At 50.5% G+C, this 16356-nt stretch overlaps 1 protein-coding gene across 1 annotated transcript; it reads right to left on the bottom strand.

Annotated features, from left to right (window-relative positions):
• Positions 1-830: 830 nt before the first annotated feature.
• LOC121449958 (interferon lambda-2-like) lies at positions 831-8987 on the bottom strand. The gene is made up of 8 exons (XM_041654610.1): positions 8978-8987; positions 8715-8896; positions 8151-8228; positions 7795-7938; positions 7610-7696; positions 7436-7526; positions 1616-1731; positions 831-947 (listed from the first exon to the last, which is right to left on the bottom strand). Exons 1-8 carry the CDS (start codon positions 8985-8987, stop codon positions 831-833), a joined length of 825 nt encoding a protein of 274 aa, XP_041510544.1.
• Between the last annotated feature and the right edge of the window lie 7369 nt (positions 8988-16356).

Raw genomic sequence — 16356 nt, 5'->3', positions numbered from 1 at the left:
ATGTGGCTGTCAGAATCCCTTATGACACTCTCAGCCATTCTGTCCTGTTCCACGTTTCCCTCTCCCCAGTCACCTGTGTGTGTGTAAGCATGTGTATATGCGTGTGCATGTGTGTATTCATGTGTGCATGTGTATATGTATGTGTATGTATGTGTGCATATTTGTGTATGTATATGTGTATATATGCATGTATGTATATGTGTATGTAGATGCACATGTGTATGCATGTGTGCAAATGTATGTGCGTATGTGTGTATGTATGTACGTGTGTGTATGTGTGTGTGTGTATATGTATGTGTGTATGTATGCGTGTGTATATGCGTGTCTTTGTCTCTGTCTCTCACCATCGCTGTAGAATAGTCCTCAGAACATAATACCTCTCGCCATTTTCATCAGAGCAACCGCACCTGCTCAGAAGAGACCCCCACAGTCAGGCTTATTCTGGTAAAAGTGTTTTCCCCAAGCTTAATGCCCTGAGTTGGGACCCTGGGATCCACATGGTGGAAGAAGACAACCAACTCACACTACCGTAGCCTCTGACCTCCACCCTTTTGTATATTAGCTAAATAAGTTAATATAATAAAAAATTTAAAATAATCCAGGTGATATTTTTCACAGAGTCTACAGTCACTAGTATAAACATCTGGGGAGCAGTGGAGACCTAGATCCAGTGACCCCGGGGAGGGAGGTGGCTCCTGGAATTGTGTACAGTGGTGTCTAAGGCACACATTTTTGGTCACAGTGGAGCAGTTGGAAAAGTTTAAAGGTGACAGAGGCACCTGGTGAGGGGTCTCTAGAGAGGACAAGGCTGGCTCAGGAGCTATTGGGGTTCAGGGCTCGTAGGCGCTGCAGACCCCAGTGTCCTCCCCAGACTCATCGTCTTCTGGACCTCCCGGAGCCTGTGCAACTAGGAAAAGAGAAGGCGGCTCTGGTGCCTGGGGTGTGGGCTGTCGTAGACAACGAAGGCTGTGAGCCTCAGCCATGACGCAGAGGAAGCTCGAGTGGGAAAAACCATGACGTGGTGGCCCAGGGGCCAGGATCTAGGACTGTGCACAGTCCTAAAACTAGGCGTGGCTATCATGCAGTGTGGGAAGGGGCCAGTCCTGGTCGGTACTGGCTTGGATCTGAAATGTAACCACAGGCTAACTTTTGAATGCTTCCTTCCCAGCTGGTGTCACTATTTTGGGGAGACTGGAATCTGCGAGGTGGAGTATGTCACTATGATGAGGCATTTTTTCATTTATTTTATGTGTATGAGTGTTTTGCCTGGATGTGCACCATGTGGGTGCAGTGTCCCCAGAAGTCAGAGAGGGTGTCAGATCCCCTGGAACTGGAGTTGAAGCCGTTAGAACCACCATCTGTGCGCTTGGAACCAAACCCACGTCCCCTGTAAGAGCATCTGGTACTTCCAGAGGTGGTACCTGGCCCTGGTTCCTGCCTCTCTCTCTACTCTCCTGGTCTGTGATTTGAACAGTCTGGGCTACATGCTGCCACTACCCAGCAATGAGCTGATCTGATATGCTGTCCCTCTACGGGGACTTTAAAACTCTGAACCCGTGGGTGAAATCAAAGCCTTGCTGCTTGAAGTTGTCTCTCTCCGGAAGAGCGGTCACACCGACATGACGGTAATGAATACAAGGATGTCGTCCAGAACTGAGTCAACTCCCCCACTCTCCAAGACCTTCATTGTCTGGGGCGTCTTAGCCTGCAAGGCCATGGACACTTCTACACCTGGGCAAGGAGACAGACACAGGATTTCAGGTGAGAACAACACAGTTGGGAGAAAAGGCAGAAGGAAAACATCCAGGGACAGGCTTGGAAGACCAGCGGAGAAGACACAGTTTGGTCAGCGGGGGAACATGTGACCCAGCGTAGGGGCGAGAAACTGGAAGAAGATGAAGGGACCAATGAAAGAAGCAGATGCGTGGGACCATTAGAAGACAGGCTGGGGCTGACTCCAACACAAACGCAGCTGCCTGGTCCCCAGGGGCCCCCGGGGAAGAGGCAAAAGCTGCACCCCACAGCAGCCTCTCTTGCTGGAGAGCAGGGTCACAGGTTAGCCCTTGCAGGTGAGGTGAATATTCTGCCATGCGAAAAGTAAGGAGGTTAGCCCCTGTAGGAGAGACGGAGGTTACCCCACACAGGAAGGACGAAGTTAGCTTCAATATGTCTTGTGTCCCCTGAAGATTGACTGCGCTCACCCCACCTCCTGAGCCTCTTACCCGGGTGTCTGTCTCTCTGGGTGGTTCAGAGTCTCCCACTGGGAACCTCGGGCCTCATGCTCCTCTTCATCTTCACAGTGTGGAAAACCTCAGCTCTTTCTGGAATCTCAGCCTGGCCTGGAACCACCCTGCCAGGTCAGCCAGGCGGAGCTGCAGAGGAGAAAAATGGTGTGAGGTCTGTACCCGCCGCCAGGGGGAGCCTCAGGCTCGGGGAGACCGGATCCTGGCAGAGCCTGCTGAACTTGAGAGAAAGGGAAATAAAAGCAAACCTCACCTAGGCCCTTGGGAAGGTGGCTTCACTGCAGGACCAGACTTGGTACCATTTTGGCTTGAGTCAAAGAGGAGGACGTGAAAGCCAGTATGGGAGAGTGTGTTAGGACTTGATGTCCCACCTCCTGCCAAAAATGGAATAGGCATGTTGGACACCCAGGCAATGTTTTCTAAGAGTAGGGTACTCAAATAGAGACTCTGCCGAGAGGTGAAAGACCTTCCAGAAATATCATTCTGCTGCCCTCACCAGCTCCATGCTTCCAGGACATGGAAGCCAGCCATGCCTAAGAGCCAGCCTGTGCTCTGCCAAAGGGGACAGAGTGTGAGACAGCACCCCCACTCCCACACCCACCTCGTGGGCAGGGCTTCTGACTTACCACCCCCATCCATGGAAGGCAGAAAACCCACCCGTATTTTCATTCATTCTAAGTAGGCTTTAAAAGCTGCTTGCATGAGTTCCTCGTGGCTGCTGTTACAACTCACCAGAGACTTAGTAGTTTAAAACTCAGACTTTACAGCTGGGCAGTGGTGGCGCACACTTTTAACCCCAGCACTCAGGAGGCAGAGGCAGGAGAATCTCTGAGTTCAAGGCCAACCTGGTCTATACAGTGAGTGTCAGGATAGCCAGGGCTACACAGAGAAACCCTGTCTCAAAAAGCCAATAATAGTAATAATAATAATAGCAATAATAATAATAATAAATAACCAATTAAGCAAACAAAAAACCACCAGACTTCCTGCTGATAAGAGGCTGGATCAGCAAAATATAATTCAAAAAGAAGCGTGTTCTGCCACGCGCTCTATCAGAGATGAACTCTGGGACACCATAGTAAGCTAGAGAAGTCAGGCATAAAAGGGCCAGCACTGAGGTTGCACCCATATGATGCTCCTGGTGAGGCCAGCTTCACAGAGATGGCCGGAAAGTGACAGCTTCCAGGAAGAAGAAGGGAATTCAGTGCTTAAATGGAAGTAGAATTCAATACATGGTGAAAAGACTTGCTATTCTGTTTTTTTTTAATTTATTATGTATACAATATTCTGTGTGTATGCCTGCAGGCCAGAAGAGGGCACCAGACCCCATCACAGATGGTTGTGAGCCACCATGTGGTTGCTGGGAATTGAACTCAGGACCTGTGGGAGAGCAGGCGGTGCACTTAACCACTGAGCCATCTCTCCAGCCCCTCTGTTTTGTTTTTTAAGGATTTATTTTTCCTTTATGTGTATGAGAAGCTGCATGTTTATAAGTGCATCCTGTGTATTTTATTGCATGTGGAGGCCAGAAGGGGGCAGCAGATCCTCTGGTCCAGAATTGGAGTTACAGACCATTGTGAACACCCGTGTTGGTGCTGGGAACTAAACTCAGGTCCTGTGCAAAAACAGCAGCGCATGCTCAGAACCGGTGAACCATCTCTCCAGCCTGCTGCTTTGTCTTTAAAAATAGGGCCGGGCGGCGGTGGCGCACGCCTTTAATCCCAGCACTCGGGAGGCAGAGGCAGGCGGATCTCTGTGAGTTCGAGACCAGCCTGGTCTATAAGAGCTAGTTCCAGGACAGGCTCCAAAGCCACAGAGAAACCCTGTCTCGTAAAACAACAAAACAAAACAAAAACAAACAACAATAAAAATAGGTTTGTTTGATTTTTTTTTTCTTTTTCGAGACAGGGTTTCTCTGTGGCTTTGGAGCCTGTCCTGGAACTAGCTCTGTAGACCAGGCTGGCCTCGAACTCACAGAGATCCGCCTGCCTCTGCCTCCCGAGTGCTGGGATTAAAGGCGTGCACCACCATCGCCCGGCCTATTTTTTGGGTTTTGTGTGTGTGTGTGTGTGTGTGTGTGTGTCTTTAAAAATAGGGAAGAACTAGGTAGCCCATGCTGGCCTCAAATGCGTGATTCTCCTGCTTCAGCTTCTTCCAAAGTGCTGAGATTCTAGGTGTGAACCACCTCACCCAGGAAGATGTAAAGACTTCGGGGAACCCGTTGCAGAACAACACAAGTGTGTTTGAGGTCACCAAACTGCACAGTTAATAACAAATATGGTGGGGCCAGAGAGACGGCTCAGTGAGTAAAGGCACGTGCAGCCAACCTGACAGCCTGAGCTCAATCCCTGAGATCCACACGGTGGAGAAGACTGGCTCCCCAAAACTGTCTTCTGATCCCCATTTGTGTGCCATGGCATATGCATTCCCCCCAAATAAATAATAAGTATAAAAAGATCCAATTAAAATGATGGTAAGATGTGTATTTTCCACAATAAAAAAAAATTGAAGTGGGGTCTGGAGAGATGGCTCTGAGGTTAAGAGCACTGGCTGCTCTTGCAGAGCTTCAGAGTTCGGTTCCTAGATCCCACACTGCACGGTCCATAACCACCTTCACTCTAGCTCCGTAAGCTACACATGCATGCACACATGTATAGATAGAAAATATTAAATGTTTTAAGCTAAGCAAAACAAAGAAGAGCAACCTGCACTTAGAAGCAGACACCACATGGAGAAAGTAGCCTGCACTGGGGATGGGCGTCATCTCAGGGCTGCTCTGCTTCTGGGACTGAGGCGCCATGTTCCCTGGCTTCAATCCCTGCCCCCTCTCTGCCCAGCTCCCAGGCCCTCACCTGTCGCTTTCCTCTGAGGCTCTGGGTTTATTCTAAAGACAGCAGGGCCAGCACCCACACCCTGGGTCACAGCTCCGTGTTCTTGAGACATGCACATGCATGGTGCTCAGGAGAGGGACACCTGGGTGCTGCTGCTCAGGCTCCACTCACCTGCCACACTGGGCTCTCAGACACAGCCGCCCCTGTGCTTGTCCCTGGGTGACCCCGAAGCCTGTCTCCCACCACACTGCCTCCTGCCACGCATCTACGCTCTTTTTCTGCTTCTCAGTTACAGCAGTTATGACAACTGCCTCAGTGGCGTCTTCTCAGTGTGCAGAGGAGGGAAATGGGAATTAGCACATCATGGGGAAAATGTTTTGATCTCTGCATCTGACGAACACTGGGTTCCCTTGTCCTGTGCGCCCTCAGTGGCACTGGGGAGGATGAGGAGGATGAGGAGGCTTTGAGAGGAGAGTGGGTTCTCTGTGTGACAGAGCAATTTGGCAAACCTGGAAAGGCTGTCTCCTGAAGGAGACATTTTAGAATCAAAATGGCAAGGATCAGGGAGATGGCTCAGTGGGTAAAGTGTTTGCCACTCAAGTGTGAGGGCTGGGGTTTGGATCCCCAGAATGCATATAAATATCTGGTGGAATCTGGTGACCTGCCTGTGACCCTGGCACACAAAGGTGGAGACAGGGGTCCCCAGGGAAAGCTGTCTCTCTGACACAGTGAGCTCTGGCTCAGTGAAGGACCCCACCTCAGTAAACAAACTGGAGAGTGATGGAGGAAGACACCGGATGGCCACTGACATCCTCCACTTGCACACACACACATACACACACACGAACACACACACACACACATACACACACATACACACACATGCACACACACATACACACACATACACACACACGTACACACATGCACACACACATACACACATACACACACATACACACACACGTGCATGCACACATGCACAAATGTGCATGTACGCAAGCATGAGCACACACCACACGCACATAAAAACAGGAGAAAACACACCATCACGTTTGACACTCAGGCCTACATCACGTGGGGCACAGGAGAGGAGGGGTTGGGAGAGAGGAGGGGTCTAGGATGCTCCTATTGGAAGACACGTTCAGATGTAACCATCGGTCCATGAGAGCAGTGTTTTCAGTCCACCTTGTAGACAATAGATGAGCATTTGGAGGGGGCTACAGAGTCTCACGTAGTCCAGGCTGGTGAGAAGCTCAAAGAATGGACAAGGATGACTTGAACTGACCCTCCTGCCTCCACCTCCTGGGTGCAGGATTTCAGGCATGGACTATCACCAATGGACTATGCACATCCTGGTTTACTCTGGTCTCTCTGGTCCAGAGAAGCTGCCGTGTTAAAGGGCAGGTGGTAGACAGCACACGCTGCAGACATCCACAGTAAGGCTCGTGAGAAGCAAGGCTGAGGACGTGACTCAGAGGGTCAGTCCCTGCCTAGCATGCATGAAGCTATGAGTTCAGGTCCCGGCACTGCCTGAACGCCGATGTGGTGGCTCATGCCTGTCATCCCAGCAGGCAGGGGATGAGAAGCTCAAGGGAAGCCACAGTAGGTTTGAGGCCAGCCTGGGCTACAGGAGACTGTGTCATCATGAAGCCTTGTCTTTGGGAAAGGAATGCTGAGTCACCTCTCTGAGCAGCACACTGACTCCACGCAGGTTCCAGAAGAGAAGAAGACAGAGTGCAGAGAACCTTATCCACCAGGGCGTCTTTGGTGAAGCGAGAGTGGCTATTGTTAGAGCCCAGCACACTGATGAACTCCTGCAACCCCAGCATTCCAGAGGGGAAATGGGAGAAACAGGAGTCTGAGGCCATCAGCTATACAGCAACCTGGAGGCAAGCCTAGGCTACCAGAAGCCCCGTTTCAAAAGCCAAAGCAAAGCATAGCACAGAGAAGCCTGCTGCCAACACCTGGAACCACAGAGACGAGATGCTCCCTGAAAACCCAGGAAGAGCCCAATACAAATGACTTGCTGTCATCTCAGATGCAGAAAACAGTAGCCCAGGCTAGACCACGGGGGCTCAAGGCAAGCAGGAGTGTCCCTGGAGAGCTGAAGTGGTGGCTCCTTTGCCATGAGAGCCAAAGAAAGACTCGACGCCAAGACTCACACGACACACCACAGGTCTTTTCTCAACTTGTATTTGCAGATTGTTTACAAAAGTAGAAAAATAGACATTTTGTGGGTCTGAGAACCCACACACATAAATAAATACTTTTTAAAAAGTCACGAAGGGCTATAAATTAAGGCGGGGGGCTTGTTGAGTCCACACAGTGCAGCTGGTAGGAGGGTCTGAGCTCAGGCACACTGATCTCCCATGGCCACACACTTCAGGTCCCGGAGGAGCAGGCGCATGAGGTTGGAATTAACAGAGTCCTCCAGGCAGCCGGGGGTCTCCTGAAAGGACAGAGCTGGCTCAGGGGCTGCCGGGACTCAGGGCTCTCAGGTGCTGCAGATCCAGGTCCCCTCTCTAGACTCACCTTCTCCTGGGCCTCCTGGAGCTTGTGCAGCCAGCGGGAGAGGCGGTGACTCTGGGACCCGGGCTCTGCTGTGGGCTGAGACTGTGTCTGTGGACAGAGGAGGGGACTGTAAGCCTGCTGCTGAGACACAGGAAGTCCCCGTGGCTGGAGGCACAAAGTGGAGGAGCTGGGGACCCAGGACTCACACAGGCCTGCAGCTGGGACTGGATGTGGCGCAGTGTGTGAAGAGGCTGGTGCAGGATGGGGCCCAGGGCTGAATCAGTCACGTTCTCCAGGACCTCCAGTGTCAGGGCCAGATCAGCCTGCAGGGCCTTGGGGCGCTCCTGGACCTGAGCAAGGAGACAGGAGAGAGAACACGTGAGGGACCCAGGGAGGGGAGGTCAAGGGGGACTGGTCAAGGAGACAGGACAGTGAACGGGGCAAGGGACAGAAAGAAGCAGAGGGCAGGGGACAGATGACAGATCTGCTGTGGACAGAGACGGGGAGAGCAGAGGCCCAACAGGGGGATGCTCAGGGCGGGCCGGGTCTAGCCTCAGCTCACCTGCAACTGCTGTAGGTCCCAGCCTCTGGGGAAGAGGCGGGAGCTGCACTTGACATCTTTCTTGAGCAGCCACTCTTCCTGGAGAGCAAAGACACAGGTTAGCCCATATAGGAGAGTCAAGGTTAGACCACTGCATTGGGGCAGGGGTGGTCACAACAGGAAAAGGGAAGTTCACTGCCAGATAGATGGTGGCTCCTCCGTGGCTGCAGATACTAGACAGCTACTGTACTAAGAGTGAGAGATAGCCCAGTTTGGGAAGGATGGAGGTCCCTGCTGTGGGAGTCTGAGGTTAGCTCACTGAGGAGAGGGAGGAAATTAGCCCACCGGAGGACTGTGGGCTTCGAATACTACAGAAAGAGTGGATTATCTGTCCCCACTCAAGAAGGGTGGTGATTAGGCCTACTGCTGCAGGAAGGGCTGAGGTTAGCCCACTCTAGGAAGAGTTGAAGTCTGCCCACTGCAGGAAGTGTCAAGACCACTTTCATCCCACACTTAGCATAAGGGGTGAAGCCCAGAAAGGGAGGACTGGAGGCTATCCACTCAGGAGGGCAGACGCAGACTCACTATGGCATCCCTGGCCTTCCTGAAGGCCTTCAGCTCCTGCGGGGCCAGAGACTTGAACCGGGCTAGGTGGCATTCCTTTGCATCTGGTGGGAGCCTGGTGTCCCCAGGCACAGGATGAGCGCGGGTTCCCGTCAGCACCGCGGCCAGCAGCAGCAGGAGGAGCAGGCAGCCCCCAGCTGTTTCTGAGTCACAGAAGGACAGAGTGAGGGCTGGAGGAAGGGGGCCGTGTGGACACGCCCCCACGCACCAGTCTGGGGCCTCACCTGGCTTCATGCTGCTCTCTGGGGTCTGTGAGGAGTTGGGGATTCGGGTGTGCACTCGAGGCTGTCCCCGGGTTCCTCGGTCTTGCTCGGCGTTTCTTTGTGGCTCTCAGCCTGTTGCTGTGTCCTGGCTGAGACTGTAAGTTTTCTGTGCCTTGCCATCCCAGCTCCATGCTTTTAACCTGGCCTCGTGGGCAGCCCCGGCTGATGTAGGAAAAGCGAAAACAAGGCTGGAGATTGACACCAGCCACCAGAGCAGCCCGGACTGGGGAAGCCCGGGAGCAGGGCGGGGCCCTAGCAGGTGAGACTCCAGCGAAAGAGAAAGTGAGGAGGAAACATCACCTGGGGCAAAGTGAGTCAGGAGAGTCAGTCCCACAGGAAGCGCCCAACAGGGGCACGTTCAGGACCCAGCACGGGTCCTGTGCCACGTCCGGCTCTGGGATGCAGAGATTTTGCAGCTATAGAAAGACCTGCCTTCTGCTCAGTGTCCCACCCAGGGAGTGGAAGGGATTCCCAAGAGTCGCCCAGGGGACATAGATTTGCCTGCAGGCCTGGGAGGCTCAGAGTCAGGAACCCCATGACCCCACTTCCTGTGAGAGAGAATGCAGTTGGCCAAACGCACCATGAAGTACTCTTTCTTCTCTCTTTAGACCTTCAAAGTTTTAGACTTCCTACCGGGATTTTCATCCAGTGTCTGTGTTGATATTCTCCCTGGATTCCTCTCTTCTACTTCCAGTTTTCCGATTTCATGTTGCATGTGCTCCCCGCCCCCCTCCTCCTCCAAAACCTCGTTTTCGCTCCCCAGGCCCACTTTCTAGTTTCAGGCTGTGTGGGAGGCTCCCGTGTGACGGGAATGTGTGCTGTCTGAGTCTGAGGTACCACTCTCTCCCGTGATAATATCCTGTCCTTTCATTGCCCTGAACTTTTTGCAGTTTCACTTTTTCTCTGTGGCTGAGTGAAATCCTGCCATATATGTTTCCCACGTTTCTCCTTATTTGTTAGCTGACAGACAGCTGTGCTGGTCTCCTTTTCTGTTGCTGTGGCTAGGGCAATTGCGACCACAGGAGTGCGAACGTCTCTGTGGTGGGGCTTGGAGCCTTTTGGGTTTTGTCCAGGTGTGAAGCTGGTTGTTCTCTTTTCTATGTTGTTTTGTTTTGTTATTTTATTTTATTTATTTATTTTTTTCTGAGACAGGGTTTCTCTGTAGCTTTGGAGCCTGTCCTGGAACTAGCTCTTGTAGACCAGGCTGGTCTTGAACTCACAGATCTGCCTTCTCTGCCTTCCGAGCGCTGGGATGAAAGGCGTGCACCACTACCTCCACCTCTATCATTGGAATTCTGATGGACCTTACAGCGCAGATATAGATTACATATGGTAATATAGTCATTTTCCCAATATTGATTTTGCAGGTTCAGGAGCCTGGAAGAGATGTCTTCTTAACGTCTAGTGCTGTCCTCAGTTTCTTCTTTAAGAGTCTAAGTTTTCACTGTAGAGTGGCCTCCCTTATTAGATTATTCCCTGGTGTACCTTTGCTTACTTATTTTTGCTTACTTATTTTTGTTAGGAAATTTTGTTACTTAAAATTTGATTCCACACATGGCTAGGACCACTCTCTCCTCTTCTACCTATTCCCCACTATTTATCTCACCAAAACAACTGTGAATGAAAAATTTTTCCTAATTCATTCTCAGTAAATTTATTATTGGCGTTAAAGAAAACTCTACTGATGGTTTGAGACAGGGCCTTGTGCAGCATGGCTGGACTTCAAATCAACGTGTAATGACCTCAGACTTCTGATCCTCCTGCCTCTGTCTGAAGGCTGAGATTCCAGGTGTGCTCCACCAGGTCCCGTTTATGCCGTCCTGGAACCTGAACCCAGGACTTCATGCGTGGCAGACAACACTCCATCGCCTACTGTTGGGTGCAGCCCCAGCTCCATAGCAGCTCCTGGTGCGTGTAAACTGTTGTATCCTGCGATGTCGCTGCGAGTGTCTGTCAGCTCTGATGTTTTCTGGGGGACTCCAGAGGGTTTTTTTGTTTTTGTTTTTTGTTCATTTACCCTCTCCTCATCCTTGTATTTTGGGGAAGGGGAGGAACAAGTTCTCTCTATGTAGCCCAGGCTGGCCTGGGTTCTTTGTGTAGCTCAGAATGACCTTGAGCTTCTGTCCCTCCTGCCTCTGCCTACTCGTCCCGTCCTGGAAGATCTGCTCTGATATGGGTGTGACCAGGATCTCCATGTAGGTGTGTGTGTGACAAAAGCCTTGTCCAAGGTGATGAGGAAAACCATTTATCATGGAGCTTTCTTTAAAAAAAAATTTATTATTTATTTAGTTATTGGTTTTCCGAGACAGGGTTTCTCTGCCCTGGAACTAGCTCTGTAGACCAGGCTGGCCTCGAACTCACAGAGATCCCCACGTCTCTGCCTCCTAAGTGCTGGGAGTAAAGGTGTGTGCCACCACTGCCTGGCTATTTTAATTCTTTGTGTGGCAGTGTATTCCTACATGTATGTTTGTGCATCTCTTGTAGCCAGAAGATGTCATGAGAGCCCTGAATTGGAAGCTATAGGTGGTTGTGAGCCATTGTGTGGGTGCTGGGAATCAAACCCAGGTCTTTAGTGCCTTTAGCCATGGAGCCATCTCCTCAGACCTAATTTTTCCATTTCTTAAGATGCTTACATGTACTGATTTCACAGGAATTCTGCATATTTTAAAAGATATGCACCTGGGTCTGGAGAGATGGCTCAGTGGTAGAGAGCACTGGCTGCTCTTCCCGAGGACCCAGGTTCACTTCCCATCACCCACATGGCAGCTTACAACTGTCTGTAACTCCAGCTCCAGGGGCTCTGAAACCTTCATACCAATGCACATAAAATATAGTTAAATAACTTTTACACATTTAGAAAAAGCTATGCATCTATGTGAACGGTTCCTGGCCAGCTCTGATAGCACAGGTTAACCTGGAATTCACTATGTGACCCAGTCTGGACTCAAACTCATGAACCTCCTGTACTCGCTTCAAAATACTAGGATTTGATTCTCTCTGTAACCAATCTGTGTGAAGAAGCCAAGCATACATTACCTCCCTTTAGAAACCTTTTATATAAATTCGGTCATTTGTCTCTGAGTGGAAATGCCATCAGCAAGGGCTGATTCTTTTCTTTTTGTTTTGCTTTTTTGAGACAGGGTTTCTCTGTGTAGTCCCAGCTGTCCTTGCACTCATTCTATAGACCAGGCTGTCCTTGAACTCAGAGATTCTCCTGGCTCTGCCTCCTGAGTGCTGGGATTAAAGGTGTGCACCACCACTGCCCGACTGCATTTTTTAGTAAACCATTTAATATTCTAATACACAATGGGCCTGGGCATGGTGGCCGCCAGAAATCTGGGGTCCAGCTACTACTAGAGGAAGAGGTGTTAGCACCTAGTGTCACCTTCCTGGGATCCTCCATTGTTCTATGTCCACAGGACACCCAACCCCACCTCCACCACCATGTGGTTCCATTTCTGCCCTCAGGAGGCCATGGCATCAGAGACCATGGTCAGGGCCCCCACAGGTCAGACCTCTTCCCCTAGAGACTCTCTCAGGTTGGCTAAGACTCGGGATCCACAGATGGTCAGTGACGGTCACACCAAGGAGGTGATAGTGACATGGAGGGGAGGAGACTGCCTGGACTCCAGTGGCCTCTTCCCACCCAGCATCCCTCCTCCTCACCATGCTGTGTACTCAGTGCCTGCTGCTACAGCAGGGCCTGTCCTCCACTGTCCCCTGGATGGTGTGCAGAGCGCTGCCCGCTTTGGCCAATGGTATCTGGATGGTCCGTGGCGGCTTTTATGGGCCTAGATGAGAAACAGTTCACAACCGGTTTCCCCAACTACCTTTTCAGATGATCAACTCTGGCTCCAGGCCCTGTGTGGTCTCAATCAGCGAGAACTTTACCAACCAGTAATCCTGTGCCAGGGTGGCAGCTGCCCAACCCTCAGATAACAAACTCCAGTTTTCCTCTCCTGAGTCTGGCTTTGCCTCAGCCTGTGTTCTTTCTTTTTACTGTAACTGTAATCAGCTCTTCTATAGAAGTCACTGCCTACCAAGTTCTTACCATCGGATGCATGCCGGTCATATATTCTCATTACCAGAAAGCTTCCAGAAGTGAGGTTCCACCATAGGCAATCCTGTAGACGGAACACTGAGCCCCTAAAACATAAATAGATTTCCCCTACATACACAGATTTCTCTAAGTGTCAGGGTCTGGGGTGTGGCTCAGGATAGAGCACCTGGCTAACGTCCCCCAGTGAGGGGCTGGGGGTGGGGCTCAGGGTAGAGCACTTGTTTTAACTCATCTTGAGGGGCTGAAGTTGGGGCTCAGGAATATAGGGCTTGCCTGGCAGGGGCAAGGCCCTGAGTTCCATCTCCAGCAAGGGAAATGATGACAATTTTTTTTCTAATGTTGCTACGGCCCAAGACCTTTATTTCTAACTCTATTTCATTTTTTTTTGCTCCTGTATATTTATAGACCCTCTTTTTGTCTTCTCTATACCTGTCCATCTCTTCCTGTGGATCCATCCACCCTCCTCCTCTCTTTCATATAAACACCCCATGGATGTTTGTCTCTATTGCAACATCTCTGTTTTACTTCAAACATTAAAGCTCCTACTTCTTTTCCTGATAAAATTAGCAATTTGTGTTCACTGGATGAAGCTTGATAATCACAGAACTCCACGGTACCATTGCCTCCCTCGTGTTTCACTTCTCACCCGCAGTAGTTTTTCCAGTGCACAGGGAGTCCCAGTGCGCTTCCGTGTTGGCTCATAAGTACGCCATCCCCAGCAAAGCTTCCAATCTGAACAGCTGCACTCAGTCTTGAATCCCACCTCGGGGAGGTGCATCTATTTTTGACAATTTGTAAACAGTTCTTTCCTCCCCCCAACCCCCACCCCCGTCTGTGAGCAATGTCTTCCAAATTGGATCCTTACTGTCTACAGTTTGGTAGCCTGCCTTTTACGTTTTTTACGTTCTCCCATGTCTTTGCGTTCTCCCGCGGTTTAATTATAGCATATGGGTTAGGACCCAGCAGGGAACAGATGGCCTGATCAATTTAGGATAATGGAGATGAGTTTGAAAGGGGTAGCAGTAGAAGAAAATGACAGGGGTGAAGTCAAGACCCGGGGGCCAACAAGGGCCCGGGAAGGGCACTGGTAGGTCTATGAGGAGGGGGACAGGGTCATGTCATTGTTCAACTTGGGGAGGAGGAGTGGAGAGGGGAAGAACAGATCATTTGGGGTTCTGCAAGGAGAACCCTACCTCCTCTGTCCTTGGCCCTATGACTTAACTGCACCCAGTAAAAGCCAAAAGTCTTGGGTGGTCCTGAGCATGTGGGAAATATGGAGAGTGGCAGTATTCAGGCATCTGTACTGGCCTGCCTTTGGGGTCCTGACAGGAGTGTGGGCCTTTGGGGTCCTGACAGGAGTGTCAGTGTTCAGGCATCTGTACTGGCCGGCCTTTGGGGTCCTGACGGGATACATCCTCGCTGCAGCCACTAAGAGCACGTCCTGTGCACATTCCCTACGTTCCCTTAGAAAAGAGGGCCTGTCCACCTCCCATCTTTTTCTTGTTTCCTCTTTCTCTTCCTCCCTCTCTTCCTCTCTCTTTCTTCCCCTCCCCTCCTCTTTCCCTCTCTTGTTCTCTTCCACCATTCTTGTCCCCAGGGACCAGTCTCTGCCCCCTCTCTACCCCGTTCCCTACCCCCTTTTCGATAAACTTCCCACGTGAGCCTTGTTGCATGGCGTGACTTCGCTTCATGGCGTTTTTGAAATTACAACAGAGAGGTCAGGGGAGTGTGTCCTGTACACACCACTGTCCCTCCTCTCACCCTGGCAGATTTGCCTAGTGACTGTGGGTTAGCACGGGGCTGGCCTGTGTTTGCCTGGAACCTTACTTCTCAGTGGAGAGGCAGAGTCAATCTCCTAAGTACCTTTCTTACTGGGCATGGTGGTGCGCGCGCCTTTAATCCCATCACTCAGGAGGCACGAGCAGGTGGATCTCTGTGAGTTCAAGACCAGCCTGATCTACAGAGTTAGTTCGAGGGCAGACAGGGCTACATAATGAAACCCTGTATTGAAAAAACAAAACAAAAATAAAAACAAACAAATATTTAATCCCAGCACTCGGGAGGCAGGGGCAGGCGGATCTCTGTGACTTTGAGGCCAGCCTGGTCTACAAGAGCTAGTTCCAGGACAGGCTCCAAAGCTACAGAGAAACTGTGTCTCGGAAAAAAAAAAAAAAAAACAAAAAGCAACAAAATTGAGCCACATCACTAGTCCTGCTCCCATGATGGTTTGGCCAGCCTGGTCTACATAGCAATTCCAGGATAGCCAGCACTATATAGAGAGACCCTGTTTCAAAACAAAGCAACATCTTTCTCAGAGTGAAGAGTTTTTACATTTATTTTTGTTTGGTTTGCTTTTTTGACATGGCATCTCATATAGCCCAGGCTGGTTTTGCTATGCAGCCAAGGATAACCTTGAACTCCCGATTCTCTTGTCTAGACCTTTCCAGTGCCGCCCCCACCTAGTCTATGGCATGCTGGGAACCAAGCCCACGGTTTCCTGCATGCCAGCAGGCACTGACAACTGAGTCATGCCGGGCGGTGGTGGCATATGCCTTTAATTCCAGGCAGAGGTAGGCAGATCTCTATGAAATCGAGGCAATCCTGGTCTACAGAGAAGTTCCAGGACAGAGCTTTACAGTAAAACCCTGACTTGAGAAACCAAAACATAAAGCACAATGAGCAAACAAAAACGGAGCCACATCACTAGTCTGCTTCCACTGTGGTTTGGGTTCCTTTTTCCTTTGAGACAGGGTCTCACTATGTATCCTTTGATGGCCTGGAACTCTCTTTGTAGACCAGGGTGGCCTCAAACTCACAAAGAGACACCTGCCTCTGCCTCCGGAGTACTGGGACTAAAGGTGCACACTGCCACATCTGGCGAATTTTTATCCAAAAGTCACGAACAAACTTAAGTTCACTATTATTATATCTTGTGTGTCATCTTTTTCTTCTTTCTTTCTTTCTTTCTTTCTTTCTTTTTTTTTTTGCGACAGGATTTCTCTGTGGATACCTGGCTGTCTTGTAACTCACTCTGTAGACCAGGCTGGTCTCGAACTCACAGAGATCCGCCTGCCTCTGCCTCCCAGGTGCCGGTATTAAAGGTGTGCAGCACTCCTGCCCAGCCTTGTGTCATTGTCTCGTTCCACCTTTGCCTTCTGTGTTTAGTTCCCTTATATATTTTGAGTTAATTTTTATTACTTTTTTTTTTGCTTAAGGTGTGTGTGTAAGTCTAGGTACTGGAATGTCACCAAGGACACATGGCAATCAGGAGACAGCTCAA

Source organism: Microtus oregoni, unplaced genomic scaffold, assembly GCF_018167655.1.
Source record: "Microtus oregoni isolate MIOR12 unplaced genomic scaffold, Mior012 000006F_ref0000085, whole genome shotgun sequence".
In the NCBI taxonomy this organism is placed as follows: domain Eukaryota; kingdom Metazoa; phylum Chordata; class Mammalia; order Rodentia; family Cricetidae; genus Microtus; species Microtus oregoni.
The sequence above is the reverse complement of the archived record's forward strand: the minus strand, read 5'-3'. Positions and strand labels throughout refer to the sequence as shown.

Coding starts and splice junctions, on each gene's coding strand:
- LOC121449958 (XM_041654610.1), bottom strand. Junction 7,527..7,609: donor TCCAGGAGGCCCAGGAGAAG/GTGAGTCTAGAG, acceptor CTGTCCTTTCAG/GAGACCCCCGGCTGCCTGGA. Junction 1,732..7,435: donor TGTGGCCATGGGAGATCAGT/GTGCCTGAGCTC, acceptor CTCCTTGCCCAG/GTGTAGAAGTGTCCATGGCC.